Here is a 26,007-nt window from a genome sequence, read left to right as displayed (position 1 = left end):
GGCTTGAAATACAACTCACTCCATGATTTCGGGCAGGAAACGCCCCTTGTACACAACGCTCTGTTGCGTTCGCGTAGGCAGATTTTACGCGTGTCTGCCATTTTACAAGTGTAATCAGTGCTCATGCTATCAACCACCAGCGGGCACTACCTGGATGTACGAACCACAGAGCACCGATTTGTACGTTAAACCCTCCAAAGTAAAACACAGACATTTTGAAGTCAATTTTTAATGTGAATAGTCAACAATGACAGTTCCACAATGTGTTTTTCAATCACAAATGTTACTCGGTCACTCGAACCACTGACCGCAAGGCCATTGACGGTTGATGTCCCTGTTTCAGGGTTCGTGCTTGTTTAAGGGTCAACGTTAATTCACAGACTGGGATCAAAGGAGAGACCATCCTCTGTAACCCCGCAGTGTGACAGATGACACATCACCTCCCCGTCATCAACCCCCCTTCCCTCTCCCGTCTTACTCGTTGTACTGGCAGTCACTGCCCTTCTAACACATAACAGGGCAGGACGTACCGCGTCTTGGCTACAATTTGTCCAGTCGAGTTGCGCCCCTTACCCGTGTAAGGATCCGATGATCATGGATTCGAATGCCAGATGCGCATAAATTAACCACACCATGCCTAAAATCGTGTTTGCTAGCGTAGATGTGAACAAAGAAGTATTTCAATTCCCGAGGTCTGCCGCGTTTAGAATATGGCGTTGATAGTTTTAAATGGAGGCGATCAAAGCCTTGTTCCTGGTCAAGCTCCAATTATTTTCGGAAATTAGCCCCCTTTCTTGTCACCGCGGTGGAAATGACTCTCATCACTACCATAATCAAGGTTCAAGTCCAAACATGGCCACAATGGTTGAGGCCCTTCACGTTGGGATATTGCGAAAACCACAGTAACTCATGATATGAGTTTACTTATCATCACCTAGTGAATGAACGAGCGAATCTCGCTCATAGCAGTATTCCAGTAATATCCAGACGAGGGACACCAGAAATGGGCTTCACACATCACACCCATGTTGGGAATCGAACCCTGACCTCAGAGTGACGGGCGAACGCTTTAACCACTTGACTACCCCGCTATCCCTTATCGCATAGTCGTCACGATATGGCTGAAAAATTGCCGATGTGACGTTAAATATTAACTCACTCACTCACTTATCGCATAGAATTTAGAATTTAATTGAGCGACGTGCCGTTTAGGACTGACTTGGAAACGTTACTTCAGAGAGGAAACCGTCTTATAATAGCGGAAAAGTGACCTAAATATGGCGCTCACTTTGTTAAAACAGGTGATCCATGAGTTATTCTGCTCGGATGAAGCCCTTTCTGCGTCAAGGCAATGCGGCATACATTTACATTCACACACTGCTAACGTTATGGCATCTTCAAACAATAACAAAGAAGAAAGCATCTTATCGAAGATTTTGTCAGACATGATTTGTTTTTTACTCCGAAAACTCAGAAGATGCCGAAAGCGTTTGTGCAATGGTAATTTGAAGTCACCTTGTCGGTATTGAATTAGTGCGAAGTTTGCAAACATTGCCCAAGGGTGACAGAATTAAAACCGATTTTAGTTTTATCGACAACTGCTGGCATTGTTGATGTTGCCAGGTAATGAGTTATTTGGAAAGTACCGTTGTTTTGTTTTCACGCGAAAAGGCCCATTATGTCTTGATTTGCAGCTATTACACAAAGCCAGGCTGTTTCCTGAAATAGAAAACCCTGTAAGGTAATAATGGCATACGTTAACGGCATTGAGTGCTTCTACGCAAAAAACACATTTCAGATCCGAAGGAGCCTTCTATTTGTGTTTTGATGATGCCCTTTCCAGTGCCGTGATAGTTATAAAAACACCATTGTCACTCCTGCTGTAGTCGATGCAAGACGCCGCTGTCCGGCGTGTGAAGAGTCCACGTCAAATAAGTGTTATGTCGTCAGTTCCGATGTAACGGCTTCTATTTTTCGTTGCCCGTGGCAACTCCTTTCTGAACGTTAATTACGGCGTCATAAATGAATTGAGAAGGGAAGTGATTGACGGAAACTCAGGTTACTGCTTCCGGCGAGACGTGCTTTGATGAACTCACGGCGTCGTCAGCGCGGCGTCTTTGTGCAGAACGTCATTGTGCAACAGCCACAACAACCGGATATACTGAGTGATGTAATATAACGATGAAGGGTTAAAGTGTGTCAGTACACGGTCGCCAAGAATATGACTCGCAAAGTAAACCCATGTGTGGTATCGAACCTATCGAACCTATCGAACCTATCGAACCTTGGTCTTCGGCCAGACGAGCGAAAGCTTTACCAACTGGGCTACACAATTGACTTTAGAAGTAAATGTTCTGAAAGGGTATCTGTCCTCCCAAGTATTCCATGTTTGGGGATTGGGTGGCCAGGTTTCATAACTTGGTTGATTACGTATACTAAAAGTCATACAGATTGGGCGGTGGGGTAGCCTAGTGGTTAAAGCGTTCGCTCGTCACGCCGAAGGCCCGGGTTCGATTCCCCACATGGGCACAATGTGTGAAGCCCATTTCTGGTGTCCCCCGCCGTGATATTGCTGGAATATTGCTAAAAGCGGCGTAAAACTAAACTCAGTCAGTCAGTCAGTCATACAGATTGGGGACGGTGGGGTGGCCTAGTGGTTAACGCGTTCGCTCGTAACGCCGAAGATCCGGGTTCGTTTCCCCTCATGGGATCAATGTGTGAAGCACTTTTCTGGTGTCCCCCGCAGTGATATTGTCACTCTCTCAAACAACAAACCTCAACAATACAACCTCACAAACAAGAAAATCAATGTCGAATCGGTTTAGTGATGCCATTGTACTTTGTTTTTGTTTTTTTAAAACCCATATCCGATTAGAACCTTTTTACAATCTGTTTGAAATGGGTTTTTTTATCAGATTAAGTCATTTCAAAAGATCCAGGGTTATTGTGTCCGGCTTAAATCTGGTCGCCCGCAGAGTAATCCTATTCCCAGTTCATCTGTACCGAGAGTGCAATGAGATCATCTCGCACCATCTCGGCGACAACGAGCTCTGGGAGTTCGCGAGCAACGTCCTGGCATTTTCAACAAGTACAGTTCTGCTTACGCATGTGATATTTCTGTTAGAGACAATAAGTCGTCGACAATTAGCACCTGTTTTAAGTCAGAAAGTAAGAGTTCGCTTAACGGTCTTGGTGTCTGTCATGAAGACAGTAAGTCGTCATCAACTAGCACATGTTTTAGTTCAGAAAGGGAGAGTTCGCTGAACTGCCCGTATACCTGTCATGAAAACAATAAGTCGTCAGCTAATAGCACATGTTTCAAGTCAGAACGTAGGAATTCAGTTAACGGTCTGGATATCTGTCATGAAGACAACAAGTCGTCAGCTACTAGCACATCTTTAAAGTCGGTATGTAGCAGGTGGGCTGTAATTGGATTTGTTTGTGTTGGGTTGACGCATCTCGCCAAACGGCTACTAATACTGAATAACTCATAGTCGGAGGATGCACACTCCGGCACAGCGATGACTTAACATAACATCACCGCCACAGGCTAGTTTGCATATCACGTGACCGGACTTTTCTCTTGTTTGTTATCAAACGTGCATATTCATAATAAAAAGAGACTGGACTCACGAAAGCTTTTCGGCGCTCTCTTCATAATGTTTTACATTGTTACATATATATTCTTCCACAACTGCGACAGTAAGGTCTATGACAGTACATCAAACTGGCTGCATCGTTTGCTCTCCATCAGCTTCGATGACAGCACGTGGAGCCGTACAACCTATGTAAACAAAGGATCGCTACGAAAATCGAAATAGTGTTACATGTTTTTGGATATTTTCTCAATGAAACTAAACCATTCTTTCAAAGATGTTTAATTAGTTGTGTAGACTCGTCAAAAATAGACTCGGTGCAAGATGTGACGAATCGTCACATTTTTCTGGCCTGTGGCAGAGATACTATGTTGGCTTGCCGCATGGAACTCTGGGTAGGAGATTGCGGAGGATGCAGAGTAGATGCAGCTGTCGACGTGACACAGCGCCATCTGGTGCCAGGTATACACTCATCTATGAGTCACTGATCCTATATAATCACTGCGTACATGTATTATAACTGCTATCATCGTGTTAAGGGCCAATAAGCTAGTCGAGTGGTTAGTGTGTTCGATCGTCAACCTCAGTATTCTAGTTTGAATCCCAAAGTACATATGGAACGAAAAGGACTTGGTGTGATCGCTGTAAGAAAGAGAATGATCGTAACATGTCAGCGCTTTGAGTGTCTTGTACACTGACAAGGCGCGTTACAAATGCACGTCTATTATCATATTTGTATATTATTATTATTATTATTAAGTAAACAACCAGGGACTAATGGATGGTAAAATTTTGCTGCGTTATGTGTTCGTGGAGTTCATGCATTCAGTTCCTCTCTCAACAATGCAAAATTCAACATAAATAAATGAATGAAAATTTACGATTACGATTGTATCATTAGCATGTGAACCAATGTCAAATAGTGATGATGCGGGGCAGAAACATTTTTTACTGATTAGAAAAGGTGAACTGTTCGGTGACACTAACGTATGCAAAGGCAAGGCAATTGTTCACTTAAATACACACGGACATATGGTAGAAGTCGATATAAAGATCTGCTTCAAACATCATTTTGGTCACCTATGCGTCATATCTATCCCCATTTCTTCCAGAAAGCAAAAAAAACAACAACAACATTTCGATAAATTGTTCACTAATGCCTTGAGTGTTTAAGCTCCGAGAAGTGAACGCGGACTTTGTCACTGCATACCAACAATAAACGTCTGGTTCAACCAGTCCTTGACGTGGTCGAACGTTCCTCGTTATTTTCAAACCCTCTTACGTGGTTGAGTTGTTGAAGCGTCTGTCCGGAGAAAGGAAGGTTGGACATTTGATCCCCTGACCACGTCATACCAACAGGCGTAAAGATTTAGGTACTTGTTATTACTCTGTCTAAACGACGACTCTCTGGCTTAGAGTCAATATGCCGTCTCTAAGTTAGTATCCATGTTAAATTTGCGGTGCATGGTTTCTCAGTGAGTGAGTTCGGTTTTACTCCGCTTTTAACAATATTCTAGCAATACCACGGCGGGGGGACACCAGAAATGGGCATTGTATACCCATGTGGGGAATCGAACCCGGGTCTTCAGCGTGACGAGCGAACGCCTTAACCACTAGGCTACCCCACCGTCCTATTTTTTTCAGTAGTTAGCACACAAGCATAAGTCCGTACAAGTACAATCACACACGCACGTACATAAAAATACACATACACACGCACGCACAACATTAAGTGTTTAATGCGACTTTTAACTTCTCGTATTATAGACACTGAATTCTGGTTTGTCCGGATCCATATGAACCGGTTGTCTTCCAGGCGTTTGGGAACACATAGTAATTACCACGTGTATCCATGACTCGACTATTTCACGAGAAATGGTTTTATCTGGATTAACGGGACATTCCAGACAGTTTCCCGTTAAGCAGCTTCAGGGTTAATGTGATTTCACAGTACAGAAATGTTTATTGACTTAATGCTGACGGAGTTATGTCCCTTTATGGTGGTGGCCGTGTCAAGTTAAGCCATGTAGACATTATCAGCTTCAGTAGACTGTGCGTTTATTCGCATCTTGTCATAATTAGATAAGGGACCTTCATTTCCCTAATCGTACGCCATGAGGGGATACTGCTGGACACGACCTATAGGGCGCTGTCAACGTAAGGCGTCCAAATACTACCAATCAACTAATGATGGCAGGACGTCGCTTCGACAGACAGATTAGACTTGCAGTCAATCCCAGAACTGTAGTTATTGTATTCAAAATATATTTCTGTAAAATAGAAAATAGGCATCAAATCTAAACAATAACAAGACTTAATATTTAGGGACAAATCAAACCTTCAAGACTTTAATTTGTTGGAATTTTGAATATCAACCGTCATTTGTTTGTGCTCGCCACGCCTACTGAGTCGGTATATTTATGACCTCTTCCTGCTACACCTTCTCATTTTAGACTGACTGACTGACTGAGTTTGGTTTTACGCCGCTTTTAGCAATATTCCAGCAACATCACGGCGGGGGACACCAGAAATGGGCTTCACACATTGTACCCATGTGGGGATTCGAACCCGGGTCTTCGGCGTGACGAGCCAACGCTTTAACCACTAGGCTACCCCACCGCCCCCCTCATTTTAGATTTGAGATTGATCACTTTATTTAATTCATTTGCAAGGATCATGGAGATGAACTTACAAGCGATTTCAGTGTTCCATGTTAAACTAACGCTTCGTCTCTACAAATATAAAGTTTTGAAAACTGAATCTATTATTGTAACAACATGTACATTTAAACATCCAGCTAGAAGCGGAGTTCAGAACTTGTGGACATATCTAGGCATGTTCCATTTAGGGCTAAAGCGTTGCAGTAATGGATGGGCAGAAAGAAATATACCCATCACACAAGTAAGGGAACACATGAGGTGTTGTGTGGGACACAATAAGGGAACACATGAGGTGTTGTGTGGGGCACAATAAGGGAACACATGAGGTGTTGTGTGGGACACAATAAGAGAAGACATGAGGTGTTGTGTGGGACACAATAAGGGAACACATGAGGTGTTGTGTGGGACACAATAAGAACACAAGACAATCGACATGAGGTGTTGTGTGGGACAAATGAACACATGAGGTGTTGTGTGGGACACAATTAATAGAATTCGTGGGGCACAATAAGGGAACACATGAGGTGTTGTGTGGGACACAATAAGAGAAGACAATCGACATAAATGATGATTTAATAGAATTCGTCCAGTAGCGATCAAGTACGGACTTCCCGTTGTTAAATCCGTGATCACGGTAACCAACTTCAAAGCCAGGAGTGCCAGTTCATTAAATGAACACCACAAGGGAGTCAGTACCGTTATTTACCGCCCGGCAGTGTCTGACCCGCTGGTTCAAAATTCCTTGTTGCCTGGAAGTTGCCGGAAGTAATGCTTGCCCTCGGCTTGTAAGCACTGAACCAGCTGGCACTGGTTGACAAGAGGATGGCGTTTTTTACTCACACGTCGTTCCACTATCTATATTGGAGGCATTGGATGTCCACTGTTCGTTATGTTACCGATGAAATTAAAGTGCGTATTTAAGACCAAGTGGATGTAGTGTAGTATAATATGTAGTAGCCTTGCTTCAAATATGTAGGTGTTCTAATACTTGTTTGAGTGAGTATAACATGGTTCTTGCATTGCGCGACAGGCATTAACAGCGATGATGGTACTGAACTTGTTTGAAGCTGACGTTTAAATCTGGAGTGTTGGTCAGCTGTAATCGACACCGTAAACACTTAATTACTAGTAGGTTACTGGCTAACATAAACGTTACAGGAGAATAGGGCGCCTTGTTCTCCTGACCTTGACCTTGTGGCGTGATGTAGCGTCTGATCACGAACCTGATACGATCGTTGGTATCTGGGAGACTGTGAATCATTCTGTTTTATGATATGATACCAGGGTCACGTTTGTGTGATAGCAGAAGCACTGATGGTGATGGTTGACGGAAGGGTGATGGTTAACGCAGAGGTGATGGTTAACGAAGGGATGAGAGTCCAGTTAGGGGTGATGGTTAACGAAGGACCGCGGTTGGCATAGAGCCTGTATTAAATGATGAGCTAACGGTTAACCAATTGATCGTGTTGGTTTATAGTAGGCTTGATAGCAAAGTAGTGACTGTTAACAAAGGCACGATGGTTAAAAAGGGGTGATGGTTAACGTTGGGCTGATGAGTGACTTTGCGGTGATGGTTGAGGTAGGGTTTATAGGCAGCCTGGTGATAACATGGGGAATAGGGTTAAAAAAGGCTGGGATCCATAGCGAACAAGGTGATGATAGTTAACGGCTGGTCGGTGGTTAAAACAAAATTGCATCGTGGCTCAAATAGGATAATGCATTGGAAGTTGATCGATCCCCGATACAAACACAACATGTATTCTTTTTGCCATCCTAATATCTAATAATTACATCAATAACGCGTCAAACTCCCCATGACGAGCGAGCGTAAACCATCACTCCGCACTCTCGTGATATTACATTCAAACCGCTTAGTCATTATTAGTTTCAAAGCTTATTTCGCTAAAACCTGGTGGCAGTATATTCTCTTTTATATCTGTAAACATGATAGAATAACTATACAAAACCAGCAACACCTGCCGTAAACGTTACCTGATCACAATAGATGCAAATGATAGGTAGATATAATCCAATACTGTATCATCAAGCTGCCACGCTCATGCGCATCCAAGTACAACTTGAACCAGGTGGTTTAAATAAACAATAACTTATAACAAATAACCTACTTTATTTGGCGTAATGTACATCACTAGTAAACTCCAGTTATCCAACTCCCTCATTATCAACCCAACAGTACCGATGTAATCGTTATGCAACGTCATTTTATCTGATAAGGTGTTTTATTCGCGACCGCCCCATGGGGAACGAGCGATGAAATATTGACAGCGCCGCTTGATTTAATTGACATTCATGGTGTTGAGACGGTCCCTCGTGTGATGACCGTTATCCGTTATCACTCATGACCTTTAACCTTTGTCCCATCTCGCGGCTGATGTTGGCGACAGTGTGAGCCACAGTGAGGACGGTGTCTGTCATCTCAGATGGTACAGTTCGGACCTGACAATACGTTTATTCTCAGTCTAGCAGTTTAACAAGATGGAGTCCACAGGATGTGTACAGGTAGGCTGTAAGCTGTTGTCTTTCAAACTAACGGACTGGGTTGACGAAGGATGAGGTGTTTTCGTGATCGAGGAAAATCTATTCTTCGAATGAAGTTTAGTTACGTCTCTCAGGAAGGTTTGCTAAGAAATTTCGTTTCTTTCCCAAAATATATCCGATATTGGCGAAATTACAGTACACATATCAATCTTTATTTTAGTACTTAAAAAGGCCACAGGCCTGTAGTACATTTAGAGTTTACATGAGCAGATAGAATTACACATAATGCACTGAATGACTTGAACTGTTGACGTGATCTATTCACACTTGTCATGTACCACAGCAAATAATGGTGTTCCGTGTTCCTTTGTTTTTGCCTGTCAGTATATAATCAGTGTTGTTACATAGTAGATATGAATCAATCGGTCCTTTGAGAACTGTCATCTGGAAAAGCTGACATGAATTCGTTTTATTTTTCACTCAAATTTCACTATGTTTCGGGTTTTATATTTTCCCGAGTTATGCCCTTTGAGTCGTACCCGGAAATGTTTCTGGTGGAGGGTCAGACGTTGATGACTGTTTAAATTTCTTTCCGATCTTGAGGTAGATTACGATATAGCACGAATATAACATATCATGATCCATATGACCTTTATGTTTTTTTTTCTTATCACTATTGTCTAATGACAAATGGTCCAAACACGTGCAGCACGAGCAGAGGGGCTGTCAGTTTCGGATTGTCTTGTTTAAGTGTAAGAGTGGCGCTGGGTAGCCTAGTGGTTAAAGTGTTCGCTCGTCACCTCGAAGGTTCGATTCCCCACATTGGTTAAATGTGTGAAGCCCATTTCTGGTGTCCCCTGCCTTGATATTTCTGGAATGTTGCTAAAAGCGGCTTAAACCCATACTCACTCACTTAAGTTAGGATTTGCACTCATGACCTTTGTGATATGAATACACTTGGTCGCACGATGAGGTCGTGGTTAGTGACACGATGAGGTCGTGGTTAGTGACACATCGTCGGAAGTGGCACGGGGAAGTTCGTGTGTGTGCGGTATTGCTTCTTATCTCCGGGTGTCCCAGTTACCTACTGACATGACACTACATATCCCGGTGGCCTGTGGACTAGACTAGCTAACACTCCTGTTGACTTGACTGTGAATGTATGCCTGTCTGGGTTCGAAGCCAGTGCCCCAAAATGGTTCACTTATACCACCTGCACCACGCCGAGGTCCCAGGTTCGATTCCCCATATGGATGCAATGCAGAAAGGCCATCTCTGGGATCCTCCGTCGTGATATTGCTGGAATATTGCTAAAAGCGGCGTAAAGCTAAACTCACTCACTCGTTTGCTCGCTTTGATCTTTTATCCCACATTACATTGACATGTACTAATATTACTGAAATATATAATGCTGAATTCAATAATTGCCGATGTGACATTACATATTAACTTAACTCACTCGCTGAACTCAGTAACCGAAAAAAGCCGTTCCTTGTGCCACTGTTGGATTTCCTTTGCTGAAGGGTAATGCACCACTGTGTCTGACTGACTGACTGAGTTTGGTTTTACGCCGCTTTTAGCAATATTCCAGCAATATCACGGCGGGGGGACACCAGAAATGGGCTTCACTCATTGTACCAATGTGGGGATTCGAACCCGGGTCTTCGGCGTGACGAGCCAACTAGACTACCCCACCGCCCCCACTGTGTCTGAAGATGCGGACAGACATGTTTCTATACATACCGGAAGCTCAGTGGGTAAAGCGATTGCTCGTCATGCCGAAATACCAGGTTCGATTCTGAACATGGGTATAATGTGTGAAGCTTTTTTTCTTGTGTTCCTCGCTATGATATTTCTGGAGTATTGCTACAAATAAGCGGCGTAAAACCCAACCTACTCACTCACTCACTACATACGTTTTAGACCGCCTCCGTGGTGTAGTGGTTAGAGCGTCCGCCCGGAGAGCGGAAGGTCGCGGGTTCGATCCCCGGCCGCGTCATACCAAAAGACGTTAAAATATGGTACTTCTTGGTCCCTGTCTGGCGCTCGGCATTCATGGGTACAACAAGGACTGGTCGGCTCGGAGTCAGTATAATGTGTCTGAGTGGGGTATTCATGCTTCACTGCAGTATGGTATCTCAGTGGGCTAGCACTATAAAACAAGCAGCCGTACTATAGTACTATAGTACAAGCAGCCGCACATACACATACACACGCATGCACGTCGTCATATGAGCGAAATATTCTCAAGCACGACGTTAAACCCAATTTCACCTCACCTCACCTCACCTCACCTCACCTCACATACGTTTTACCACATTAATGTATGGTTTTGATGGATACCGCGTTGTATATATAATTCCCAGGCTAGCTATTCTCGAAACGTTCGTAGCCCTACGAACTTCTGAAGCCCATTCTTAACACATTGGCTACAATCAAAGTTAAGGATTCTTAGGGCTACGAACGTTTCGAGAGTAAGGGTCAAATAGGGGCTCTTTCGTCACACAATGACAGAGTACAAGCTACACAAAGAACACACAGTTTGACGAGAAAAGCGTTATAGTATCTAGATCATGCCTTGTCGTCAGACCCGTAAAGGTCCGGGTTAGAATGAACCTTCAGTAACCCATGCTTGTCGTAAAAGGCGACTAACGGGATCGGGTGGTCAGGCTCGCTGGCTTGGTTGACACAAATCATCGGTTCCCAATTGCGCAGATCGATGCTCATGCTGTTGATCACTGGATTGTCTGGTCCAGACTCGATTATTTACAGACCGCCGCCATATAGCTGGAATATTGCTGAGTGCGGCGTAAAACTAAACTCACCCACTCACCTTGTCAGAGGTCAGAGCCCTCTAGGATATGGTGATGTGTGATCAAACACCGTTGTGTCAAGGGAACTACATAATACTTCGAGTTATACGAGGTTCGATACAAACGCAAAGTTGTGACAAAACAGGAATTTGCGGGGACCAAGCTTATACTTCGACACAACCGTAAATCGACACATCAAACTTCGACAGAACAGTGTTAAACTGTATACATGTACTATTTGTCACAATGCCAGGATGTTTCTCGTGATATTAACCACTGGTTTGCCTCGCCCGTATTCGATTATTCCAGGACCGCCGCCATATAGCTGGAAATATTGCTAAATGCGGCGTAAAACTAAACTCACTCACTCACTCGATTATTCCAGAATACCTTAATATCGTGAACATTCACGTGCACTCTCAATGTTTAGTATTTTTGAGGAACTAAATTTGTATTTAACGAATCTGCTAGATATATACTTTCACACTTACATCGTACTTATATCCAGACATTATTCATGCCCCAGATACTCCTAGTCCACGTCTCTTGTAGTTTGACATTTCCAGTACTGTTGAATGCATTCCGGTCTCGTCCCACATATTTAAATGTCAGCTCGTCTCACAGCCAACCCCAGTCGGTTTTAGCACGGCCCTGTAATAATCCCGGGAAAATAGATAACAGGTAAATAGTGACCTATGTTTGTCGTAAGAGGCGACCTAATCGACCCACATTGCCCTGCGGAAATATCCCGAACTAAAAAGTTTGACCCAAACATTGACCGACCAAAGGGGGACAACTCGTGATTTAGAGACTACAGTAGTTGAAGCGGACATACAAGTCAATGGCCGCAACAACAGGTGATGCTCACGAAAGTGCCTGTTGATTTGTTGTATGGGGTTTCTATTCTTTTTTTCGAATTGTTTCTCGGAAGGATATGGTCTTTAATATGCAGTATTTATTAATGTTTCGTTATAGAAATGTAATATCATGGATATAACCTGTGTTTAGGATGTTGTTTTATGAGTGTTGTTTTGTTGTTGCAGGAGGAACTTGACATGCTTAACAGCGCTAGCAATGACATCAACAGACTGGAGAACGAAATCGATGTGAGTAGAAGGGGTAGTGATGCGTGCGTGCGTGTGTGTGTGTGCATGCGTGTGTGCGTGTGTGTGTGTGTGTGTGTGTGTGTGAGAACGGAAAGGGGGTAAGGACGTTAAGCAACATTATTCCATGACTACGTGAAATACTCGAATTTGATTGGAATCAGGGATGGAAATAACCCATTGAACGACGTCCGAGTCCAGTGTTTTTTTCTGTCGGGCAAGCAAATTTGTATATCACACTTTACCGGTGTCCAGGTGACTTTTCAATGGTAATTATGTCAGCAAGAAAACGGTCGGTATAGTGGAAGATTTATCAGGGCAAGTGACTTTACATGTGCCACTGTACCGAGTACACAATCAATTTTAAAGTTATTTCCACCCCTGGGAATGTAGGGAAAGTGTGGCTCAATGTGTAGGCATCGGGTTATATAGGTCTTTTGTAACCCGTGCTTGTCGTTAGAGGCGACTAACAGGCGATCGGGAGGTCAGGCTCGCTGACTTGGTTGACACATGTCATCTTATCCCAATTGCGTAGATCGATGCTTCTGCTGTTGATCACTGAATTATTCAGACTAGATTATTTAGACCGCCGCCATACAGCTGGAATGTTGGAGTGCGGCCTTACATGAAAAGCAAGCAAACAAACAGATCTTAGCGGGCTTATGTACTATGAAAATTTCCCATGTGAATAAAAACTCATTATTTCTATCCACTTTTCACCTCAGGAGGCGAGAGCCAAGTACCGACTGACGTTTTCCGATGCTTCTTACAAGATGGAGGCAATGGGTCGTGGTCTGAAGAACTTCATCCAGAGGGCGCGCGTGTACTACCAGCTGAAGGGAGCCGCCATAGAGGTCAGAATCACCATTTACGTCTTCTCAGGAAATACCTTTGAAATACTGTGTTTGCTTGTTACACCAGAGATAAGGTGATGGTCTGTTTGGAATTAAAACTGGGTAACGATACCATGTGTCAACCAAGTCAGTGAACCTGACCACCCGAATCAAGATAAAACAGAAGCTATGCTTACTGGTACGGATGCAGTGGTGACGAAAGTAGGTGTTACGCACCTGTCTGTGTGTCACGAAAGTATACCATTTGTACCTGTGGTTAAGAATCTGGGTGTCTAAATAGAGTCCACATTGAGTATGGATTGTCATATACAAGAGCTTTGTCGAAAATGCCATTTTCATTCAAGAAACATCGGCAAAGTAAGGCATCTTATATCCCAGGAAGCTGCCGCTGTATTAGTTCGAACAATGATATTCTCACGCCTGGACTATTGCAACAGCCTACTGTATGGTGTGTCCCAAGAATCTGTTTCAAAGTTACAAAAAATACAAAATACTGCAGCCCGAATTGTGTGTCTTGCTCCAAAGTTTGCACATATACAGCCACTTCTACGATCCCTACACTGGCTGCCCATCTCAGCTAGAATTGAGTTTAAAGTTCTTATACTCGCATACCAGTGCCTTAACGCTATCGCGCCATCCTATTTGTGTGAACGTGTAAGCCAGTATAATCCAACCAGAACTCTCAGATCCCAGTCCCATATTCTGTGCACAGTGCCCAGATCCCTAAAACGATTTGGATTCAGATCATTTGCCTACCAATCAGCTGTTCTATGGAATTCTCTGCCTGAAGATCTCAAAACAGTCCCAAAGCCTGCACTCCTTCAAAACTCTCCTCAAAACGTTTTTATTTAAGAAGTACTTTGTCTAGACTCTCACCCAAATAACTCTACTTGTAGCGCCATGAGCATACCAGCTGGCGTCGAGATTGGCGCGTTACAAATTCACTCATTATTATTATTATTATCCCGAGACAATTCTGACCTGGGTCTTCACTGGTCCAGTTTCACCTCGCCCCATGTGTCCAAGGTGGCCGTAGTTCGCTGTGCAGAGTTGTGTCCCTTAGACGCGCTAGGAGCCTCTGATGGTCCACTCCTTGTTCCAGTTTTGTTCTGTTTATTATTGCTGCTCTATCCGTACTATTCCCGTACTCGTTGGTTTCGTTGGTAAACGTGGACAAAGTCATGGATGTCTTTCCTGAAATACGGTTCCAATCGCTGGCGGAATTAAATGTCTCATTATTTATAGCTCTCCAAGACAACGTGACACTGATCTCCATTACTTGGCGACGAAAAGAGTACTCAAACAGTGTTGCTTTGCCGGGGACAAAAATAATTCAGTTCCAACCTGAGACACTAACAGTTATGGTCAATCACTTAACCCCGTGGCGTGAGACGTGAGGCGTGAGCCGTTCACGGCACTTCTGCACTTTTTCGCGTGGATTGGCGTGCATTCTTTTACCTAATCCGGTTTCATGCAATCTGGAAAATATTGCATTGTCACAATGTGAACTGGAGTAGGAAACCAGTTTCAGGATTGTATCGGCCGTTGTCTGGGTCACCGATCATTGCAGTAAAGAATAGAGTTATCTCCCTTACTTCTTCCAGCCACTTCAATCAGCCACGTTTCCAGACCACGCCACCGTCCATCTCCGAAATGAATGGATTGGTGTTATAACACCACGTGACATCTCTGCCATCTGATGCTGAATTGATGAAGAGATGTCTAAAAAGGACACGTCGAGTGTGGTATTTCAAAACCTCACGTGCACACTCGTCGCAAGGTCAAGGTGACCTGATTATTCCCACATTCGACAACTCCTGGAATGGCGGAGAGTGAGAGCGGGCGGGGTGTTTTTCTAACTGATTCTGCACCAGCCAGAGATGTTATGTCACTGACTGATGCGCCCGGCCAATCTGGAAAATAGGCTGGCATTTGTACTCCGTGTGTTGCAAAGGCCATTGTGACACGCCCAGTGCTGTAAGGGGAAGCAATGTGCCGCGACTGCCAGCAGTGTTGGACAAACAAAAAGTGGACCCACAGCTGGATCTAACTTTGGGATGTGCTGAGAACTCTCAACACTGGCAGCCAACATATCGCTGTCAGTTATGTTGTATCAAAACCTACGCCTCATGACAAAACATATTAAACGAACCAGAGGGTTGGTTGGTTGGTTGTTGAATGCCGCAATATTCCAGCTATATGGCGGTGGTCTGTATATAATCGAGTCTGGACCAGACAATTCAGTGATCAACAGCATGCGTGTGAGTGAGTGAGTTTAGTTTTACGCCACACTCAGCAATATTCCAGCTATATGGCGGTGGTCTGTATATAATCGAGTCTGGACCAAACAATCCAGTGATCAGCAGCATGAGTGTGAGTGAGTGAGTTTAGTTTTATGCCGCACTCAGCAGTTTTGCAGCTATATGGTTGTGGTCTTTAAATAATCGAATCCAGTGATCAACATTATGAGCATCGATCTGCACAACTGGGGTACGATGACATGTAAGTCAACGAGCCTGACCACCCGAACCCGTTAGTCCCCTCTTACGACAAGAATTGGTTGCTGAAGATCAATTCTAACCCGGATCTTCACAGGTAGCACAGAGGGTTGGGGTAGGGTAGTGGTTAAAGCGTTCGCTCGTCACGCCGAAGACTCGGGTTCGATTCCCGATAAGGATACAGTGTATGGAGCCTATTTCTGGTGTCCCCCCGAAGAGATATTGTTGTAATACTGCTAAATGCGGCGTAAAATCACACACACTCACTCCGCAGGGTTTGGGTTGTTGTACACATAGTGGTAGGGTGCGATGTGAAGGTAGTACACAAGAATATGCATCCATGCTTGCAAATCCCTTTACTGTTGGAGTGAGTGAGTAATTATGGTTTTAAAACACCTTTGGTGATATCCCAGCAATATGGCGGCGCAGAACTTCACAAATTAGCTCGACAGTTTTTACCATATGGGGAACGAACCTTGGACTTACCGCCCCTCACTGTCGAAAGCATCAACAAAAGTACAAGTTTACATAACGCCCTGGCACTTTAATCCGGACACTTTTCAAACCGGACCATGGCGATTTCTGTACCGGATTAATGGGGTTTCACTTTCTTTTAATACACTTTGCACTTCGGTCACACTGTTTCATTTCCGCAGATGACTAAATACCAAGGAACGCCATAGTTTATAAATTTGACAGCTGGAGTGGGTTTAGAAGATAAATATTTCTCTGTGTTTTTGTATTTTGGTAATGCTACATGACGCGTCATTGGCTTTCGTAACCGAAATACATATAGCTCTTAGTAACACGTCCAGGCCTGTTTGCCTGCCTCCCATCACCAACACCCAATAAGAAAATATCACACATAAGGAGACGATTCCCGCAGACATAACAGTGAATAGGTCGACCCTTCTACACCATAGTTCGAAGGCAAGGTAGCCAAATGGGTCATGTGGACATGTAAAGCGCGATGTTCGAATTCTATAATGAGTCAATTTTACAACCCATCGTGGTATTCTGTAATGTTGATGTTTTCACCTCGTCTTGCTATTGCTGACTACGACCCGCAGTGATATAATTGATTGTTGCTGATTGCAATTCACCGTGATATACCGCAATATTGCTGACTTCAACCTGCCGGGATATAGCTGTAATATTGCTGACTCCGACCCGCTGTAATATACTGAAATATTGCTGACTTCAACCTGCCGCGATATAGCTGTAATATGGCTGACCCCGACCCGCTGTAATATACTGAAATATTGCTGACTTCAACCTGCCGCGATATAGATGTAATATTGCTGACTCCGACCCGCTGTAATATACTGAAATATTGCTGACTTCAACCTGCCGCGATATAGCTGTAATATGGCTGACCCCGACCCGCTGTAATATACTGAAATATTGCTGACTTCAACCTGCCGCGATATAGCTGTAATATGGCTGACCCCGACCCGCTGTAATATACTGAAATATTGCTGACTTCAACCTGCCGCGATATAGATGTAATATTGCTGACCCCGACCCGCTGTATTATACTGAAATATTGCTGACTTCAACCTGCCGCGATATAGCTGTAATATGACCCCGACCCGCTGTAATATACTGACATATTGCTGACTTCCGACCGCGATATAGCTGTAATATGAACCGACCCGCTGTATTATATTGAAATATTGCTGACTTCAACCTGCCGCGATATAGATGTAATATTGCTGACCCCGACCCGCTGTAATATACTGAAATATTGCTGACTTCAACCTGCCGCGATATAGCTGTAATATGGCTGACCCCGACCCGCTGTAATATACTGAAATATTGCTGACTTCAACCTGCCGCGATATAGCTGTAATATGGCTGACCCCGACCCGCTGTAATATACTGAAATATTGCTGACTATGCCACCAGCAGTCACATAGCTCACAAGATTGATGACTACAGCCCGCCACGATATAGATGTAATAGCTCAACCCATCGTGATATGGCAGTAATATTGCTGACACAAGCGTTAAACATCACTAACTCCGTGCCTGTAGTGAACGCTAGGGCCTTCACTTCCCCTGTATCAAAGCCACCCATGTATTTACACATCTGCAACCGGGACAATCAGAGCGATATGTAAAACGCATCTCAATTGAACATGCCACTTTGAATGTGTTTCCCTACAAAGCTAAGCATGATTTCGTTTGTTGTCATCAAAATAAATAGTGGGGGCAAATATTATTTCCTACGTAACGGCAAGCCCACCTAGCCCAGCGTTTGATGTGTGGATGGCTCACAGATGTTGGAGGATGAACGCTGTTCACGTCATTGATGCATGCCCTGTAATTGTGGCATCAGTGAATGTTTTATGAAATAGGAAAATATACAGTTCTTTCCTTTTTGAGCAATATTCAGGTGGCGTTTTATCTGCCCACTAAATAAGACTTTATCTAAAGTATTATCAAACCTAATTAAAGACCGCCATAACGAAACGGTTCAGTCAAATATTAATCGCGTGATTGGTCTACGTTTTTGAACACACACAGGCATATAATTCACATAATTCACATAATTCACGTAATTCACATAATTCACGTAATTCACAAAAACGCGTACACGCGTACTGTCAGATATGGACAGATATGTTTTACCAAAGATGGCAATACATAGGTTTGTGTTACCGGTAAGTGCATGAGTCAATTCATTAACAATGCTTGATTGTTTGACGATGCCAGTGAACACCCGGGTTAGAATTTATCTATTGCAGCCCATGGTTGTTGGTGAAGAGCATCGGGTGGTCAGGCTCGCTGAATTGGTTAATTGTCATATCCTACTTTCCAAACGTATTTTTATTCACTGGATGCTCAATTTCAGGCTCAAAGCGAGGCTCTGCGTGCCGCCCGTCAGTTCCAGACAGCCAATGGAATTTATCGAGCTGCGAAAGAAACGATCGCATTGGCTGAACAGAAGTTGATGGATGACCAATCAGCGGCTATGTTGTCCAGTGCCTGGCAGGAAATGCTCAACCATGCAACAATAAGGGTAGGTAATTGTACAATTCAGACTTTATTTTCAGATGTGCAGAACTACTTTGTCCCGTGGGTAAGTCTGTTGCCATGTCCTCCCTAAAATATAAGGGCAGTTTTAGTGTTGCCGTGTCCTCTTTCAAATATAGGGGCACCTACAGTGTTACCATGTCCTCTTTCAAATATAGGGACAACGTGTTGCCATGACCTATCTCAAATATAGGGACAGTTTTAGTGTTGCCATGTCCTCTCTCAAATATAGGGACAACGTGTTGCCATGACCTATCTCAAATATAGGGACAACGTGTTGCCATGACCTACTAGTATCTCAAACATAGGGACAGATTTAGTATTGCAATGTCTTCTCTCAAATATAGGGACAGTTTTAGTGTTGCCATGTCCTCTCTCAAATTTAGGGACAGTTTTAGTATTGCAGTGTCCTCTCTCAAATATAGGGACAGTTCGAGCGTTTCCATGTCCTCTCTCAAATATAGGGACAGTTACAGTGTTGCCATACCAACACCCCCATCCCACGGTCTCCATTAGCAACAGGTACAATTGTCCATATAACAGTAACAGTTTTTATATGTCCTCTCCCCAGGTTATGGACGCTGAGAGAGAGAAGACAAGGAGTGAACAGGAACATCTCAGACGCTCCAACATCTTCGTCGACCTAGAGAAGAAGCTGGCGTATCTGGAGAAGAAGTTCAAGAAGTCCATCATAAAAGCCAGGTGTGTTGTACTTGGGTTTTAGATGGTGCTGATGATGCGAATTATCTAACACTCGGAGAAGGGAGGATGGGCTAATTTGTTTCCTCGGGACAGAATTACTTTTTTTCTGAAGCCATTTCCGGTGTGTACGTTGTTAGGTGCGCATGCGCGACTCACCACGCGCCAACGCTGCTTATTGGCCGTATTTAATCAGCGTGAGTGAATATGGTTTTACACCGCTTTAAGCAAAATCACGACGAAGGAACTTCACAAGTTCTATCTTTGTGGGGCATTGAGACCCAGGATTTGGAGTGACCACCGTCCGAAGTCATATATGTCTTATCAGAGGCCATATAATGAATTTATTGTATGTTCTCTGGTCTTAAGCACTTCGATATCCATTTTATCAATTAGCTGAATTATCAATTCATAAGCGATGCATGCAAACTCCATTCTGCTTGTTTTCCCCCATATTACTACAGATCTTCAGATCTTGCCAGAAACAGGTGGAATATGCATATCGGTGCTGTGTAGGAGAGTTGTCTCCCTTGTCCCTATGATTAATGAGTTCGGTGACGTGTTTGGACTTTTAAATAATCATTTCTTTGCACCTGTAACATGTTCTGGAACTATTTTCACTAACTATATGAAGCAGAAAATTACAACAAGCCGAGAATAACCAGCGGTTAATGTTGTGAGAATCAGTATCAACTGAAGTTATTCACTTCACCAGAGAGGCTGAATGAGAATCTGGTATCCTTCTACTATAACAGACATTAAGGAAACTAAATGCTAAAATTACGATTTATTATTGATTTATTCAATTATTTCTTATGACGAAAGAAACTGGTAAACGGGAAGAAAAGTTGAAAGCTCGAACTTAATCAGTCGGCCTTGGTGTACCCACAAACTCAGGCCACACCCTCACACAGTTATATTACAAAGTGTGAATCCCTGTTTTCATGTCAACCGCCGTGATAATGGCGGAATATTGCTAATAGAGGCGTTTTAACCATATTCACTCACTCACACTAAAGATATCACCGCCAAAGTGTTGTATGATTACTTTTATAGATATGACATGGATCAGTGTATCCAGAGTCATTGACATTTGAGAAATTAGAAAAATAATATATTGTATTATTTTATTTATTTAAAATGATATATTTTATTATTTTATTTGATTTTGCGTGACATTTGTCTCTCTTTTCAGACCATACTTTGAACTTAAGGCTGAACTTGAACTCAGGCTACAGGTAAATATGTCCTTGTGGATAGTAATGAGTGATATCAGTCACATCATGTTTCCCTACCGCACACCCGTGAAGATCCAGGTTAGAATTGGTCTTCAGCAATCCATGCTTGTCGTAAGAGGCGACTAACGGGATCGGGTGGTCAGGTTCGCTGACTTGGTTGACACATGTCATCGTATCCGAACTGCGTAGATCGATGCTCACGCTGTTGATCACTGGATTGTCTGGTTCAGACTCAATTATTTACAGACCTCCGCAATGTAGCTGGAATATTGCTGAGTGTGGCGTAAAACTAAATTCACTCTCACTAATAAAATATAATGAAAAGGAGCCCAGAGACGTTCTTCATTTTCAGATTCTGTGGTATGCTAGACTTTTCACATATTCTAGACTTGCATGGGGTGTATTATTGAATACTGTCCTAAAACGCCGAACCACTCTCCATCCGAGTTAACTTTCTAAAAGTATGTAGCATGTGAAAGAGATGTCTCGAATGATAGCAACATAGCAACTGACCATCATGACCAAGAGCTGTCATGAATATTCTTAGAGTAGGCCTACTTTCTTTCCCGCAAGTTATCCTTGCCACTTCGTTATCCCGAACGATGTGAGTCATTATATATTCCTTCTAGAAAATCGACTTAATCATGGTTCGAGACAAGCGAGATACGTCATTCATTCATTGTCATATTTTCTCTCTCAGCAACAGAAGCAGAACATTGATGATCTTCAGAACGCTATACGATCTTCCAAGGCGAGGTACTCTGATTCACTACGCCACCTGGAGGGAATCTCGGAGGAGATCCATGAGAGCAGACGACAGAAGATCCTGCTAATGTTTCCGCGGGAACCGGGCGTAGGAGCAGACGACGAGAGCCTGGGATCCAGTATATCCGACCAGAACATAGGTAGGTGCAGTTTTGTATAACAGTCACACAACACTTATATGGACACGTCCGCCTTGATCAGTGGCACAAGTCTGTATTTCTAGACTCGCTGGAGTGAGTAAGTTTTGGCTTTTAGCAATGTCACGGCTGGGACACAAGAAATTAGCTTGACACATTGTACCCATGTAGGGAATCGAACCCTGGTCTTCGGCGTGACGAGCGAACGCTTTAACCACAAGGCTACCCCGCCGCCCCTGACTCACTGGAGACTCTGTTTTGCACGTTGGGGGTCCAGGCAGGATATGGGCCATGTTACCATTCATGTTGTGTGAAGATCTAAAATACGTAATGCGTTGTTTATGATTGTTTTCTACCAATGATTAGCCAGTGTCTCTATGTTTCAGAGCGAGGTCTGTTTGCTACTTCCTCTCCGACTGACGACCATCTTGATTCGGACACAGACGAGGTTGATGACGTGTTTTCCTCTCATGATCACGTGACGGGTCACGCCCCGAATGCTTCCTCTACTGGTATTAACTCTCCAAAAAATCTACCCGGCACTAAAAGCCTCGTGAACAGCAACGTGACTTCCAAGTCGTCCGAGACAAAGGGAGATAAACGGCCGGAAGTTTCACATAACACGCATGTTGACGACATCAGTGCTTCTTTTAAACAGTGTGATATGATTAATGGGAACAGTTGTGCTGGGGGAAGGGCGTGTTCTGCCCCAGGGGTTGTGAATGGGGTAGTGAAGGACAACAGTAATCCAGATTCTCCCTCGGGTATTAGACAGTGTGGTAGCGGGGCAGAAATTACACCTGTGTGTGAAGATGACGTCACGACTTGCACTAGTGACGTCATTGAAAAGGTGAAAGACGTCATTCTTCCAGAAAGAGACGATCACACAGAAGGCTCCTCCGACCCAGAAGAGTGCGGTAAAGATCTGAAAATGTGCAGAGATAGCAGGATCGAATGCACAGACGTTGTTTAAACCTGAGGTGTCTGCATTTTATCAGCCATCTTGCCACATGCCCTCCAGTGTTTCCTGGTGCAACACTGACACAAATACACTATTGAATCGTTACAAAATCCTTTGATGCAGGGAACCAAATTACATAGTATCCACTCTCCTACCCAGAGTTCCATGCGGCAAGCCAGCATAGTACCTCTGCCACAGGCCAGAAAAATGTGACGATTCGTCACATCTTGCAATGTCCATTCAATATAATGTACAGATTTCCTTTACTGTTATATTTTTGACGAGTCTACACATCTAACTAAACATCTTTAATAGAATGGTTTAGTTTCACTGAGAAAATATCCAAAAACATGTAACACTATTTCGATTTGCGAAGCGATCCTTTGTTTAAATAGGTTGTACGGCTCCACGTGCTGTCATCGAAGCCGACGGAGAGCAAACGATGCAGCCAGTTTGATATCTAAATATGTACTGTCATAGACCTAACTGTCGCAATTGTGGAATAATATATATGTAACAATGTAAAACATTATGAAGACAGCGCCGAAAAGCTTGCCTAAGACCAGTCTCTTATTATTATGAATATGCGCGTTTGATTACAAACAAGAGAAAAGTCTGGTCACGTGATATGCAAATTAGCCTGTGGCAGTGATGTTATGTTAGTCATCGCTGTGCCGGAGTGTGCATAGTATCATGACCTGGTTCCCGATCCACAAAGCGTTCGTACCATTACGACATTCATAAGCTTATGGTTAAGTATGGAGTTACGACAAGTCGTAACTTTATGAACGCTTTGTGGACCGGGACCCGGATTCATAAATACTCACATTGAATCCTGTTTGGGTACGTATATTCCAAGCAACTAAAGGCACTCGTGGAGTGACGCTTTTTGAATCGAAAACTGGAAACAGTTTGCTCGGAAGTTACTTTTATTAAACAAGAGATAGACATTGGTTCGTTCACATTTGTGACTTGTTAGGATATACAAACAAAGATATTGATTGTTGGTTGACAATACTGAGCGCCAGTCTTTTGTATGAATACTTTTGTAATAATAAATGTTCATTTACCGAGGTGATACTTGTGTTTTCTATGCTACAAGGGATATATATTATATAAATGTAATACATTTGTAGAACGCTTAAGATCCAGCACAAAGATGCTCAACTGCGCTTAGGACACATTGTGCGCAAAGTGCAGACATTATTACCCCGGTTAACGCAAATGTGAGGTGATCGAAGGCCAACAGTCATGACCATCTTATTCAACAGGGTACCCATTTACTGTTGGGTGAACAGTGAGTGAGTGAGTTTAGTTTTACGCCGCATTCAGCAATATTACAGCTATATGGCGGCGGTCTGTAAATAAGTGAGTCTGGACCAGACAATCCAGTGATCAACATCATGAGCATCGATCTGCGCAAATTGGGATCCGATGATATGTGTCAACCAAGCCTGACCACCCGATCCCTTTAGTCGCCTCTTACGACAAGCATGGGTTACTGAAGGTACATTCTAACCCGAATCTTCACGGGTGTTGGCTGAACAGAGGCAATTTTGCCTTTTCTCTGCACTCCTCCCTCGTAACAAATAGTGAACAGTGTCAAAAGTTTAATGATAGTTTGTTAAACAACTTTTTTAATTGTAGGACATAAATTCTGCAAACAAATCACAGAGTTGGTCTGATGTTTTGATTATGATACCAGCGTTTCATTGGGTATTATATGTTTATTAGTTTTCGAATTAGATTGCAATTCATCGGTCCGATTTTGCGCCAAACGGACTATAGTACCGATTTAGGCCACTTTGCGCTTTACTCGAACATTAACCAGACACACCGTGATATGACTGGAATCCTGTTCAAAGCGTCGTTCACAACTCACTCACTCACTCATATTACCCGTGAAGATCCGGGAAAGAATTGATCTTCAATAACCCATGGTTGCAATAAGAGGCGACTCACGGGATTGGGTGGTCAGTCTCGCTGACTTGGTTGACACATGTCATCGTATCCCATTTCCGTAAATCGATGCTCATGCTGTTGATCACTGGATTGTCTGGTCTAGACTCGAATATTTAGTGACCTCCGCCATATAGCTGGAATAATGGAGCGGCGTAAAACTAAACTCGCTCGCTCACTCACTCACTCACTCACTCAGTCATACGATCCACAGTTTGTATTGTAACTGATATCATGTTAGTAAGAATTTATTATCAAACACCCGTCCTAAAAGCGTTGAGGGTATATTGTCATGCCAATTCAGTGCTCATATTTTTGGCTTGTATTTTTATTTGCCTCAGACGGGAAAACTCGATATAGATGTTTTGATGTAAATTTGTTCTTCCTTGTAGAGAAATATATTTGAAGAAGTGACAGAAATTATAATCCCACTTTAAACCAACTCCCCTTGGTGTACAATCCCAGACCAGATCCCGGTGATCCCTGGTGCACCCAATATACGATAGGATCCCTTTTCAGGCTACCACAGAACATGCTTGGCCTTGGTTCACGGCCGAGTGAGTGTGTGAGTTTAGCTTTACGCCACTTTTAGCAAAATTCCAGCAACATCACGGGAGGGGGGACACCAGAAATGGGCTTCACACTATGTGCCCATGTGGGGAATCGAACCCGGGTCTTCGGCGTGACGAGCGAACGCTTTAACCAGAAGGCTTCCCCACTGCATCAGGTTCGCGAACGAAGATTTACGACGGTGCTATATCCATGTAAACATCCCTAACTTACTGTGTTATATCAGGCCTACTGTTCCTTCACCTGATTTTCTTTTTCATACTTCAATATTTCACCAAGGATCAGAAAAAGCCAAATTTCGGGATCCCAAATTGCTTCGCGGATCACCTGCATTCCTCTTGAATTCAAGGTAATGTTTTGACAAGAGATACTCGTTTTCACATCTGCTGTAGCCGAGCTTCTGATCTCCTTAAGTCGCCTTAAAATAACGTCAGGTTACGTCTGCACGCAAAACAGTAACTTCCAAAATGATGTATCTATGTACACAAAGATTGATAAAATGGAGTCATGTTCAAAAACAGAGTTTATGTAAGCTCTCTAATTAGTTAAGCATATTACCATCTGCTGAAACATTCATGAAGAAATTTATCTCATGTCTTAAATATATACATCATATC

The 26,007-nt window shown here is 43.3% G+C and overlaps 1 protein-coding gene across 2 annotated transcripts in view; it reads left to right on the top strand.

Annotated features, from left to right (window-relative positions):
- LOC124274050 (SH3 domain-binding protein 5-like) overlaps positions 1-23,934 on the top strand; it is a 35,018-nt gene extending 11,084 nt beyond the window's left edge. The window contains exons 1-9 of one of the 2 annotated variants that reach the window (XM_046709388.1): positions 8,637-8,776; positions 12,612-12,674; positions 13,397-13,525; positions 18,880-19,047; positions 19,633-19,763; positions 20,956-20,998; positions 21,699-21,903; positions 22,287-23,000; positions 23,551-23,934. In XM_046709388.1, the coding sequence (XP_046565344.1) occupies positions 8,753-8,776; positions 12,612-12,674; positions 13,397-13,525; positions 18,880-19,047; positions 19,633-19,763; positions 20,956-20,998; positions 21,699-21,903; positions 22,287-22,873 (1,350 nt within the window). In that variant the 5' untranslated portion in view covers positions 8,637-8,752 and the 3' untranslated portion in view covers positions 22,874-23,000; positions 23,551-23,934. Of the gene's footprint in view, positions 1-8,636; positions 8,777-12,611; positions 12,675-13,396; positions 13,526-18,879; positions 19,048-19,632; positions 19,764-20,955; positions 20,999-21,698; positions 21,904-22,286; positions 23,001-23,550 lie in introns of those variants that run through there. The other variant, XM_046709380.1, reaches the window with a different exon arrangement.
- Positions 23,935-26,007: the final 2,073 nt, after the last annotated feature.

The sequence above is a fragment of the Haliotis rubra genome, unplaced genomic scaffold, assembly GCF_003918875.1.
Source record: "Haliotis rubra isolate DU_JTF1 unplaced genomic scaffold, ASM391887v1 Scf104, whole genome shotgun sequence".
Taxonomy (NCBI): domain Eukaryota; kingdom Metazoa; phylum Mollusca; class Gastropoda; order Lepetellida; family Haliotidae; genus Haliotis; species Haliotis rubra.
This window is presented reverse-complemented; position numbering and strand designations above follow the sequence as displayed.